Source organism: Podarcis filfolensis (genome assembly GCF_964270895.1).
Source record: "Podarcis filfolensis genome assembly, chromosome: 2".
NCBI lineage: Eukaryota > Metazoa > Chordata > Lepidosauria > Squamata > Lacertidae > Podarcis > Podarcis filfolensis.
This window is the reverse complement of record NC_139605.1, coordinates 6,268,340-6,280,951: the sequence shown is the minus strand read 5'-3', so window position 1 is coordinate 6,280,951 and position 12,612 is coordinate 6,268,340. Positions and strand designations below refer to the sequence as shown.

Below are 12,612 nucleotides of genomic sequence, written 5' to 3'. Positions count from 1 at the left end.
GATGGGCAGGGAGGAAACCTTAGGAAATTTTAAAAATAATATTCATTTCCCCTTTCAAATGAGGAGCAAGTAGTTAATAAAAAAAGCCCAGATGCTACATGACGGAAGTTCCGCAAAAAGCAGCAGAGTGCAGGTGCTTAAATGAATGGAACAAAAGTGGCTCCAGAACATGGGAAAAGCGCAAACCCAGAATTTCGAAAGCAGTGATTTCTAATGAAGGGGGGATGTTCTGAAAGCAAGTTCTGCTTTTATTTAAACAAATGCAATTGTGTAAAATTCAAACTCTAAAATGATGCGAAATCCAGAAAGAGATTGAAAGCACTGAGCTCTATAGTATGCACAGAAATAATCACTCTCCAGCGCAATGGATTGTCTTACATGAAAAACTGCTATTACACATTAGAGTTACAAAACACACACACACACAAAAAGCATACCCCGCCCCATCTGCAGAGCTTTCCAAAAATTCCCAGTTGTTCCATGGGGGGGGGGGGGGGACACTGCTTTCAGCTCCCTTCAACATAACAGCCTTTCCCCAGCAACACTGAAGCCACAATGCATTTAAATCACCGTGATACCACTTTAAAACAGTCATGGCTTCCTCCAAAGAATTGTGGGAGTATCACAGAACTACAAATCCTAGAGTTCCCTGGCAAGAGGGATAGCCTTTTTAGCCACTCTGGGAAATGTAGCTCTGCTAGGGGAACAGGGGCATCACCTAACAATGCTCTACGAGGGGCTATCTTTGAAGGTGACCCAGAAACTACAACTAATCCAGAATGCGGCAGGTAGACTGGTGACTGGGAGCGGCCGCCGAGATCATATAACACCGGTCCTGAAAGACCTACATTGGCTCCCAGTACGTTTCCAGCACAATTCAAAATATTGGTGCTGACCTTTAAAGCCTGAAATGGCCTCGGCCCAGTATACCTGAAGGAGCGTCTCCATCCCCATCGTCCAGCTCAGACACAGAGGTCCAGCTGCGAGGGTCTTCTGGCAGTTCCCTCCCTGCAAGAATTGAGGTTACAGGGAACCAGGCAGAGGGCCTTCTTGGTAGTGGCACCCTCCCTGTGGAATGCCCTCCCATCAGATGTCAAGGAGTTAAATAACTATCTGATGTTTAGAAGACATCTGAAGGCAGCCCTCTATGGGAAGACAGCCCTCTTTGATTTTTTTAATTGTCCTTTTAAAATTTTGTTGGGTGCTGCCCAGAGAGGCTGTGGCAACCCAGCTAGATGGGTGGCTGCTGCTGCCGCTGCCGCTTCTTCCTCTTCTTCTTCTTCTTCTTCGTCTTCTCCTCCATGACAAACTGCAGCTCCCAGAATTATTTGCGGGGAAACCATGGCTGTTCAAAGTGCTTCGAAATGTATGGTTGAAGGTGGCCTTAGCACCACCCGAGAGGTTCAATGTGCAACATGACCACTAGAATATACTTAAAGCAGGATACAAATGAAAAACTGCCTAGCCACAGCCTTGCCCCAAACATCTGACAACATTAATGACACAGGATGACGGCAAGAGGGGAATTCCGTAGCTTGCAAACGCAAAAGGAAACAAAGCGATGGGAATGAATAGCATTTGCCCAAGAGTCCAACTGCTCATCTTTTAAATAAAACAAAGAATTTCCCATTAATATCGGTCTCCTTGCCAGATGAACAGGGAACCGGCGCTGAACCATCAGCTGGGTTTGTAAGCAAGGGACCATATATCCAGAGTTTTCCTGTGTGGCCTCTCTGATGTGAAGAAGCGCTTGATCTCTCCTTGAGGCTCTTCCCAGGCTGCAGGCACTCCTTTGGCTTCTCCGGGGAGTGGCTTCTCTGATGAGCAATAAGGCTCCCCCTGTAAGTGAAGCTTTTCTCGCATTGTGGACATTCGTACGGCTTCTCCCCTGTGTGCATTCTCTGATGAGCGCTAAGGCTTGTGCTGTGACCAAAGTTTTTCCCGCACTGGGGACACTGGTACGGCTTCTCGCCCGTGTGGATTCTCTGATGGGAATAAAGCTGGGCTTTCTGACTGAATCTCTGCCTACACTCTGGGCATCGGAATGGCTTTTCCCCAGTGTGAGTCCTCTTGTGGGAGGTGAGCCTCGACCTCCGGCTAAAGCTCTTCCTGCACTCGGTGCACTTAAATGGTTTCTCCCCTGTGTGGATTCTCTGGTGGGTGGTAAGACTTGTGCTCTGGCTGAAGCTCTTCCCACACTCCATGCATTTAAAAGGTTTCTCCCCTGTGTGAGTTCTCCGATGCGAAGTAAAATTGGACCGGTGATTGAAGCTCCTGCCACACTCCTCGCATTTATAAGGTTTCTCCCCTGTGTGGATCCTTTGGTGTATCATGAGTGTTCCTCTTTCAGCGTAGCTCTTTCCACATTCAGGGCACTGAAACGGTTTCTCCCCTGTGTGGGTTCTCTGATGAGCGATAAGCCTCACGTTGTGGCTAAAGCTCTTTCCGCACTCCAGGCATTTGTACGGTTTCTCCTCTGGGTGGGCAGTGTGTTGGTGACTTAAGCTCGATTCCTCTGTCAAAGTCTTCCCACCCAATGGATACCTTTTCCTTCTCTTTCCCTTGTGAAATACACGTAAGCTCAGGATTTCCTCACCCAGAGAAGCAGAGGATTCAGTCCTCTCATCCCTGGAGTTGTTTCCATCCAGCATTTTAGGTCTCCTTCGCTTTGCAAACACCCCTTTCCCCGCTTCCTGCTGGACTCTTTCCAAAGACACCAGAAATGGCTCCTTATAAATTTCATATTCTTCCCCTTCACCTGCTGGGGAAAAGAAAAGAAAATCTCATTAGGGGTTCAAGGTAAAAACTAAGACCTAGCAGCTTATCTTTGGTCAACATCTCCAATATTCTTCCCTTTTCCTCTTTACACACTGCGCTGAGACCTAGGTTACCTTTGGCGTATGCTAGTATTTCAGAGAACAAGACACATTCATTTCAGGTCCATTCCCCACTTGATTTCTGCATATCACTTTCCATAATTTTAACATAATGGGGTAGACAAGAAAAACCATCTTGGGGAAAAGCTCACTCTTCTGTGGTTGCTGTTGCTTTGAGGGGAAATCAATTGATCAGCTACCAAAACAGTCACTACAAAGGTTTGTTCTGAAGTTCTGTACACCAAGTTACATCCAGCTAGATGAGGATTTGTTCTGCAATTGTAGTCTAGGAAGGGCAGCTGTTGGGGTGGGCTTTCGTATTGCAATCTTTCCGCCAGTGAACTGATTTGTTCTGACTTTAAGTAACCAAACAAACCCCTGTGTTGCAAAGAGAATGTCAGCAATGTCTAGGCAACACGATAACTATGTACATATGCAATAGACAATCTTTATAGAATTCCTTCAAACCATAACAAGTACAAAATGAAATCTTTAGTCTCAAAGTCTCTGGAAATCTTTAAATGAAGTGAGGTACCAGACTTTGTATGATGAAAGACAAGCTGTGAAGCTTTGTGTATTCAGCAAATATGATGTCCAACACTGAACAGTGATTCCAGATATTGACTACTGTTTCGTAGAATTCTTCATCAGCGTGGTGGGAGGGTATAGAATTGCTTCATAAACCCATCTCATTTCGAATGAATGTATGTAAATGAACATATCAAATGCTGTGGAACAGTGCTCATGTAATAATGTAGTCACTGCTCAATAATAATGTAGTCACAGTAGTCAATATCCGGAATCACTGTTCAGTGTTGGACATCGTATTTGCTGAATACACAAAGCTTCACAGCTTGTCTTTCATTGTACAAAGTCTGGGACCTTGCTACATTTAAAGATTTTCAGAGACTTTGAGACTAAAGATTTCATTTTGTACTTGTTATGGTTTGAAGGAATTCTATAAAGATTGCCTATTGCGTATGTACATTGTCCTGACTTTAGGCAGGCTCTCAGGAGTCAGGACTCCAGGGGAGTTGGCTGACACTGGGCTCGGGGGCAGGTGGGTGGTCCAACAGAGTCAGAAGCCAAGTTCCAGAGCAAAGGGGGTATCAGACAATCCCCCAATATCAGCTATCTGGGACCCTGCGATTGGCAGGAGAGGTCTTGGTGATGTTGCTGGCACTGGCTGCTGCCGAGTTGGTGCTGTCCCACGGCAGGGCCTTCTTGGTGGTGGTCACCCATTTGTGGAATGCCCTCCCTGATGAGGTGCATCTGTTGTCCTCTTTATTGGCTTGAAGGAGGAGGAGATTAAAAATCTTTCTGTTCTCCCAGGCCTTTGATGGCTAAAATACATTGCTATTGGAAACCTTGAAACGTTTGGCTTCAAGTTACAAGAAAGGAGATTCTGACGAAACATCGGGAAGAACACCCTCCAATCTCAGCTTAAAAACCTCCAAGGAAGGAGAGTCCACCACCTCCTGGGGGAGACTGTTCCACTGTCAAATAGCTCTTACTGTCAGAAAGTTCTTCTTGATGTTTAGCTGGAATCTCCTTTCTTAGAAAGAAAGAAAAGGAATGTTTTTGCCTGGTGCCTAAATATGCAATAAAGGCACCAGGAAAGCCTCCCTGGGGAGGAGGACTCAACTCAATACTGCCCATAAAAATATAGATCTATAATAAATAAATACGCTGGCTTGAAGAAACCGCAGAGGCAAACAGTGAAAGGAGCTTTGGGGTGAGAGCCAGCGACATGAGTTCAGAGGGTGAAGCCTCAAGGAAGAACCCGCAGCCGGATGATTCCGTCAGTCTTTGGTGAGATTTACGAAAGAACCTCCTCCTCAATTCCCAGGGAATGAAATGGCCCCGCAAGACTCCCAAGAAAGTACCTGCTGTGGATATCTCCTCTTCTTTGGAGTCCCAGTGAAATGGATCCTCTCCTCCTTCCAGCCGGGAGATGAGGTCTGGTTTGGGAAATCCTTTCAAGGGAACTGAAATACACATTGTTTTGGGGTAGAAAATACTTTGGCATTCCAAGCCCACCCGCTCCTATGTCCTCCGAATCAGGGAAAGGCAGGTTCTTATATATGCTGCCAACAAATAGGAGAACTCAGTGGAATTCATCTGATACTTGGTTTTAGTTTGGGAATATTTCTGCGTATGGGACACCTCAACCTGATGGTCATTTCTCCTCCCCATGAGAACCTAAGAACCACCCTCTTGAATCACAGAAAAGTCCTGTCAGATCTAGTCTAGTCTCTGGTTAAATAATCACGCCCACCCACCTGTTGTTTGAAGGAACAAGGAGTAGAGCTATGAAGGCCTGGGGGAAAGACAGAAAAACTGGGGAATTTCCAAGGTTTTTTTTCTGAATTTGTTTCCAAAAAAATGGAGGAGAAAGGAAAAATTGGGGAGAAAACTGTCCCCCGTTTTCCCATGCCTTCATATTTCCAACAAAGAGGGGGAGAAAAAGGGATGTTGTGTTCATGTTTGGGAAAAGTGAAACCCCCTAAGCTTCACATCTCCACAAACTGTGTTTTGCCCGTTTTCAATATGGCATTAGTCAGGTCCAGGAAATTATGGCCCAGGAGACGCATTGTGGGCCCACAGCCTTGCCATCTGTTTCCACACTGGCACCTCTGCAGTACAGTGACAAATTCCAAGAATAGGAATCTACCCCTTTAGCATCAGTCCACCAAGGGACGATTGTCCTTACCCAAAGAGATGAAAGCCTCATAATTCTCCAGCATGACTTCCTTGTAGAGAGCTCTTTGGCCCAGATCCAGGAGATCCCACTCCCCTTTCGTGAAAGGCACAACCACCTCCTCAAAGGACACCAGGCACTGAAAGAAGCACATATTCTCTACTCAGAAATAAGCTTCCCTGCATACACCATTGCTCCAGTTTGAAATGAGGGGCGGTTAAGCTACAAAGTTGTGGGGGTTTTTTTATTCATTTATAATATTTATTGTTTTTTTTTTAAAAATCTATATGTTTGTGTGTTATTGTGTGTTTTGCTATTCTGTTGTATTCCGATGTTGTATCTTGATGTATTTTTCTTTTGAGATACGATTTTGTTTGAGGTATGTATTTTATTTGTTTTCCCCAGCAGAATAGGAAACATAAACAAAATGATGTGGGGTTTTTTTTTTAATATTTCTGTGCGTTGTTTTGAACAATGCATTGTTATACTGAGTTGCTTGAAAAGCGAGTTGTACTTAATATCTAAGCTTTATTTTTAACTTATACACACACATGGTTGCATTTAACATAGTAATAAGGCACTCATTCCATCAGTGCAGCGATTTCTATTGGCGCAATGGAATTCCCCCCATCTCCCCCCCCCCCCATCTATGCTAGGGGGTCTCCCAACTCTCTGGAGCACATATGGGGAGTGGGCAGCACATGAGCAGGGTGGAATCCTGCCACACTAGCAGTAATCCCTGAGCTGACGGAATGAGATAATTGAAAACCACCCACTGGTATCTGCTATGTCCGTATAGTTAAAGCTATGGTTTTCCCAGTAGTGATGTATGGAAGTGAGAGCTGGACCATAAAGAAGGCTGATCGCCGAAGAATTGATGCTTTAGAATTATGGTGCTGGAGGAGACTCTTGAGAGTCCCATGGACTGCAAGAAGATCAAACCTCTCCATTCTGAAAGAAATCAGCCCTGAGTGCTCACTGGAAGGACAGATCCTGAAGCTGAGGCTCCAAGACTTTGGCCACCTCCTGAGAAGAGAAGACTCCCTGGAAAAGACCCTGATGTTGGGAAAGATGGAGGGCACAAGGAGAAGGGGACGACAGAGGGCGAGATGGTTGGACAGTGTTCTCGAAGCTACCAGCATGAGTCTGACCAAGCTGCGGGAGGCAGTGAAAGACAGGAGTGCCTGGCATGCTCTGGTCCATGGGGTCACAAAGAGTTGGACACCACTAAACTACTAAACAACAACAACAATGTAAACAGCTTAAAGATTCTCAACATACAAAGGCGGCATAAAAATTATACAAATCAGCTTTGCTATCGTCTTACTATTTTTTTCTTTTTGCTGGATTCAAGACTCGCAAGAAAAGTCATTTCCACAGCCTTCTCGCTTGATCATCTTCATATCTTTGGGCATCAAGAAGAAAGGGGAATGTTTTTCAGTCCCCGCCTCCCGCAGCATAGTGAGACAGAACGGAGGTGTCCAGGCTGCCCCCTGCATCTCTCCCAGGTGGTCCCTAACTTACCTGAGATGGGTGAACACATGTTCTTTCTGCTCCACCCCAAAGGAGGGAGGATCCTGGTAGTGCCTTCGATGCCATTGTGCTGCCTGGGGAGGAGACGGAGAAGATGTAAACAACAGACTTGTTACAAGAAAGAGAATTCCAACCAGACATATGGAAAAAATTTCTGACAGTAAGAGATGTTCAACAGTGGAAATGTCTCCCTCAGGAGGTGGTGGACTCTCCTTCCTTGGAGATCTCCAAGCAGAGGCTGGAGGACCACCTGCCATGGATGCTTTAGCAGAGATCCCTGCATTGCAGAGGGGCTGGATTAGAGGATCCCCGGGGTTCCTTCCAGTTGTATGATTGGTGCTGCCTGTTGAGCTCCCCATGCCTTGCCCCCCTGTCCCGTCCAACTCTACAATAGTATGATTCTATGATGATGATGGGATGCGGGTGGCGCTGTGGGTTAAACCACAGAGCCTAGGGCTTGCCGATCAAAAGGTCGGTGGTTCGAATCCCCACAACGGGGTGAGCTCCCGTTGCTCGGTCCCTGCTCCTGCCAACCTAGCAGTTCAAAAGCACGTTCAAAGTGCAAGTAGATAAATAGGTACCACTCCGGCGGGAAGGTAAACGGCGTTTCTGTCGCTGCTCTGGTTCGCCACAAGTGGCTTAGTCCTGCTGGCCACATGACCCGGAAGCTATACGCCGGCTCCCTCGGCCAATAAAGCGAGATGAGCGCTGCAACCCCAGAATTGGTCACGACTGGACCTAATGGTCAGGGGTCCCTTTACCTTTACGATGATACTAATACGACTAATAATAACCCCCATATGCAACAATAATACTATTCATTTGTGATGAATAATACTAACAATAACCCCATATATGATGAACAAATAACAACAGCATCAACAACAACCCCCATATACGATTAATAATAACAATAACAACCAGTGCTTTTTTTCTGGGGAGACGCAAGGGTACGCATACCTCTAAACATTTTGTGAATCTTTGTACTTTTCTCCATTTACTGTATTTATTTTTCCCAATTTGAACTATAAAACGGCGATTTCCCCGAGTCAAATGCGAGTACCCTTAAACATTTTTTTAAGAAAAAAAGCACTGATAACCCCCATATATGATGGCCTTGAGGAGCCAGCTATAAAGCTGGCGAGTCCCTTTTTGCAGGCATGTTGCGCGCCCCAGCCCCACAACCTGTGGATTTCGAGAGGGAGGTGGAGGGGGCGTGTCTCCTCTCCCCCCCCCCCAGCACTGCCCCCGCCCGTCCCCCCGGGGGCTGCACCATCACCCCGCCCGGCCCTTTTCTCCGACGCTTCAGACCTCCGCTCGGAACGTCACCCTTCCGGAAGCCATGCCGGACCTGTGCGCTCGCCGCCGCCTTCCCCCACCGACGCAACATTCCAACTTCCTGCCCCTCTAGGAAGCGGGGCTCAGTGCGTTTAACCCTTGAGGGGCGCAGGGGCAGAAGCCGCCTGATCCTCGCCCATCGCGCCTTTAGCAATGACGCCTCTGCCGGGTCTTTCCTGGGCGCTGATTTTTCTGGGGAAGCCGGGAGCGATCTTCCTCTGGTTCCTTCTTTGCTCAAAGGCAATGAATCGCAAGTTGCTTGCACTTTGTCTCGCGCCCAGAAACATTTCAGAGAATCATAGAAAGGGACACCCGGGGGTCATCTAGCCCAACCCGCTTAAAATGCAGGAATAAACTCAGTTAAAGCATCCCTGACAGATGGCCATCCAACCTCTGCTTCAAAACCCCCAAGGAAGGGGAGTCCACCACACAGGGAGGAGGAGGGTGGACTTTTCGGAGCCACCCAGCAAAGTTTTTAAATCACGCTCTTTTGTCCTTGTCCTGCAACAGGCTTTTTTTTAAAAAAATGGTGTTTGTCTTGTTTGGAAGGAGTTGGGTTGGCTGGTCCAAAGTGAAAATGCCCAGATATTTAACATAACATGCAGCTTACTTATTTCTGTCCCATAGGGCTCCCAAAATCAAGTTCTGGAAGCTGGGCTCTTATGTCTGGGGCCACCAGCTCTTGAGGCCATGATCCCAAATTTCCAGCTAGCATAATCCCAGAAGACTTTTATTTAAAGTCCACCTGGTTGGACATAAGGAGAAAAACCTGCTGGATCAGAGCTATAGGATCCATTTCAGATTAAAATTTTACAGTCGCATCCAACATACAACACAGAAACAAGATTCCAATAAATCTCCTGGACTTCCCTTTGTGGCTCTTACTGTTAATCATTTCCTCCTGCATCTTTTATGATAATCCAAATCTTTTACCTCTCCATTGTGCCCAAAAATCACCATTAAACTACAAGTGTCATTCCAATCCTACTGATGATTTCAACTGTTTACAATGGTTTTTAAGATAAATTATAAATTTTCCCCATTCCTTATTAAAATTTTGGTCTTCATGATTTCTGATTCTTCCGGTCATTTTAGCCATTTCGGCATAACCTATCAACTTGACCTGCCATTCTTCTCTGGTAGGCCATCTCTTGGCCATCTCATCTAAGCATCCTGAGCGTATTGATGATTTTAAAAAACCTAAAATGTGATTTTTTTCTTTCTTACCTGCACTGGTGATAGTCATTGTTTGGATGGGGGGTTGGGGTCCTCCACTGCCCCCTACACCACTAGCACCTAGTTCAGACTCACTGGATCTTTTCCTTACCAAATTTTTTTCAATTGAGACTTGCTTTTGCCGTTGTTTTAAGGTTTTTATAAAGTGAGACATAGCGATATCATTGTAGATGTTAGTGGCATGATGTAGAGCATTTTTATCAGGGTGATATTTTTCGGCAACAGCTTGAACTTCAGCCCATTTTGCAAGCATTTCTTTGATTGCTGCTGTAGGTGCACTTTCTCTGCTCTCCTCCTCCTCCTCCAACGAAGTTATTTCCTCAGTTGCTGGCTTAATTTCCTCAGTTGCTGGCTTAATTTCCTCGGTTGCCGGCTTTTGCTGCTCCGTCAGAATGTTTTGAAGTTCTTCTGTGGTGAGCTCAGTCCTGTGCTCCTGCACTAACTCCTCCACATCAGCACCACTCACTTCCAAGCCCATGGAATTTGCCAGAGACACAATATCCTCAACAATAGGAGCATCCCCTTCAACAGCCTCCGTTCCATGTTCCTGGACAGCATCTGGCCACAATTTCTTCCACGCTGCCTTCAGTGTTCTCTGAGTCACATCCCTCCATGCTTTGTCTATCATACGTAAGCAATGGAGGATATTAAAATGATTCTTCCAGAACTCTCTTAGGGTTAAATCTGAGTCCGAGGTCACCTCAGAGCACATTTGGAACAGTGCTTTGGTGTAAAGCTTCTTAAAATTTGATATGACCTGCTGGTTCATGGGCTGGATGAGAGGAATCGTGTTGGGGGGCAAAAACTTTACACTGATAAAACCGAACTCTTCCATCAACCCATCCTTCAAGCCTGGAGGGTGACCTGGAGCATTATCCATAACAAGCAGGCACTTCAGTGGAAGATTTTGGTCTTGGAGGTATTTTTTTACACTTGGCCCAAACACTTCATGAACCCACTCAATGAAAAATTGCCTGGTTACCCGAGCTCTGCCGTTCACCCTCCACATCACATGCAATTTGCTTTTTATGACCTTGTTTTTCTTAAATATCCTGGGGTTCTCAGAATGGTAGACTAGCAAAGGCTTCAACTTAAAATCTCCGCTTGCATTTGCACAAAATAAAAGGGTCAGCCTGTCTTTCAGGGGCTTGTGCCCTGGCAATGCTTTCTCCTCCTTTGTTATGTAAGTCCTCTTTGGCATTTTCTTCCAAAAGAGACCTGTCTCGTCACAGTTGAAAACTTGCTGGGGAACGAAGCCCTGCGACTCAACATAATCTTTAAATTCCAAAACAAATTGGTCAGCCTCTAATTGGTTGGCACTGGCAGCTTCACCATGTCTCACAACACTGTGGATGCCAGTTCTCCTCTTAAATCTTTCAAACCACCCATGGCTTGCCTTGAAACTCTCAATCTCAGCACTTGGTCCAGGGGCGTTTGCGATGAGGTCAGCATGCAACTGTAAAGCTTTTTCACAAATTATGCTTTCAGAAATGCTGTCACCGGCCTCCTGTTTTCCAGTTATCCATATTAAAAGCATTTTCTCCATTTCTTCCATCGTCTGTGTCCGTTGCTTGAGTGTTTTAACACCCTTTGCAACATTGGCCCCCTTAATAGCATCCTTCTTTTTTATGATGGTACTAATTGTAGATTTGGGCATCCCAAACTGCGTTGCCAGATCACCTACACGGACCCCACTTTCGTGTATGGAAATAATTTCCTTCTTTACCTCAACGGTTATCACGGTTCTCTTGCCTTTGCTGCTTTTCTTCATGTCAGCAGTCCCAGGAAGCTGAACTGGGTTCCACATAATCCCCAAAATAATGGCAGAAGGCAGAGTCTCCCAAAAGAAGGAGCAAAGCAGAGACAAAGGCACATGCGACAGGCTCACATAAACAAATCCCAAAATCCCTTGCAGAATCCCAACATTTTCCACTCCTCCCCTCCCGCAGGGTGGGTGGGCTTACTTGGCTAGGTGCCACCCACCTTGCTACCAGCTGGGGGCGGGGCAAGGGCCGGAAAGGGCTGGTGCTTTTCGGCTGAGGCTCACTTTGTTTACTTGCCAGGTTCACCACTGGACTTGGCTCTTAGTCTTCATTAGGTAAGTGTTCCTTACCTGACGTTTGGGGCTGGGGTGCAACCTGCTGCACCTAGCTGCTGCCAGGTCCTAGCTCCAGGCAGCGTCCAGGCCTCCAGAGAGCTCCTTTGCATCCCGAAATAATTTCGCAAGCCGGAACACCCAGTTCCGGGTTAAAAATGTGCATAACCTGGGGTGTTCTTAACCTGAGGTACTGTTAACAGGACTCCCACCTGCCACAACGTGGAACAAGATGGAAGCCCCGAACAAAAGAGCACCCAAACTTTGATTAGCTGCTAATCCCCATGTTAGGTAAAGGGACCCCTGACCATTAGGTCCAGTCGTGACCGACACTGGAGTTGCTGCACTCATCTCGCTTTACTGGCCGAGAGAGCCGGCGTACAGCTTCCGGGTCATGTGGCCAGCATGACTAAGCCGCTTCTGGCAAACCAGAGCAGCTCATGGAAACGCCATTTACTTTCCCACCGGAGCGGTACCTATTTATCTACTTGAACTTTGACATGCTTTCGAACTGCTAGGTTGGCAGGAGAGGGACCGAGCAACGGGAGCTCACCCTGTCGCGGGGATTCGAACTGCCAACCTTCAGATCGGCAAGTCCTAGGCTCTGTGGTTTAACCCACAGCGCCACCCATGTCCCTAATCCCCATGTTACACCCCCCCAAACTACATCTCTCATACATCATGGTTACATCATGAAAGGGGAGGTCTCATGGCAGTAATCTGAGCATCCTGGACCCTGCCCCATGGTTCTCCTTGCCCTCCACCAAACACCCATCAAGTGTAACAAGAGATATTTACATTTCCCTGTTTCCCAGCCAAGTTAATGACACCCT

At 46.5% G+C, this 12,612-nt stretch overlaps 1 protein-coding gene across 6 annotated transcripts; it reads right to left on the bottom strand.

Annotated features, from left to right (window-relative positions):
- Positions 1–227: 227 nt before the first annotated feature.
- Positions 228–11,644, bottom strand: LOC310756444 (uncharacterized protein). 6 transcript variants are annotated; one of them, XM_083600537.1, is made up of 5 exons: positions 9,676–11,644; positions 7,102–7,184; positions 5,590–5,716; positions 4,763–4,864; positions 228–2,761 (listed from the first exon to the last, which is right to left on the bottom strand). In XM_083600537.1, the coding sequence occupies exons 1-5, from the start codon at positions 11,489–11,491 to the stop codon at positions 1,599–1,601; spliced, it is 3,291 nt and encodes a 1,096-aa protein (XP_083456663.1). In that variant the 5' UTR covers positions 11,492–11,644; the 3' UTR covers positions 228–1,598. The 6 variants fall into 6 exon arrangements, with proteins under 6 accessions (XP_083456663.1, XP_083456664.1, XP_083456665.1 ...); XM_083600538.1 differs by having other exon boundaries at positions 228–2,758; positions 9,676–11,599; XM_083600539.1 differs by lacking the exon at positions 9,676–11,644 and adding an exon at positions 8,296–8,528.
- Positions 11,645–12,612: the final 968 nt, after the last annotated feature.

Coding starts and splice junctions, on each gene's coding strand:
- LOC310756444 (XM_083600537.1), bottom strand. CDS start 11,491: ATGTGGAACCCAGTTCAGCTTCCTGGGACTGCTGACATGAAGAAAAGC. Junction 5,717..7,101: donor CATGTGTTCACCCATCTCAG/GTAAGTTAGGGA, acceptor TGCTTCTTTCAG/TGCCTGGTGTCCTTTGAGGA. Junction 4,865..5,589: donor TGAGGCTTTCATCTCTTTGG/GTAAGGACAATC, acceptor TGTGTATTTCAG/TTCCCTTGAAAGGATTTCCC.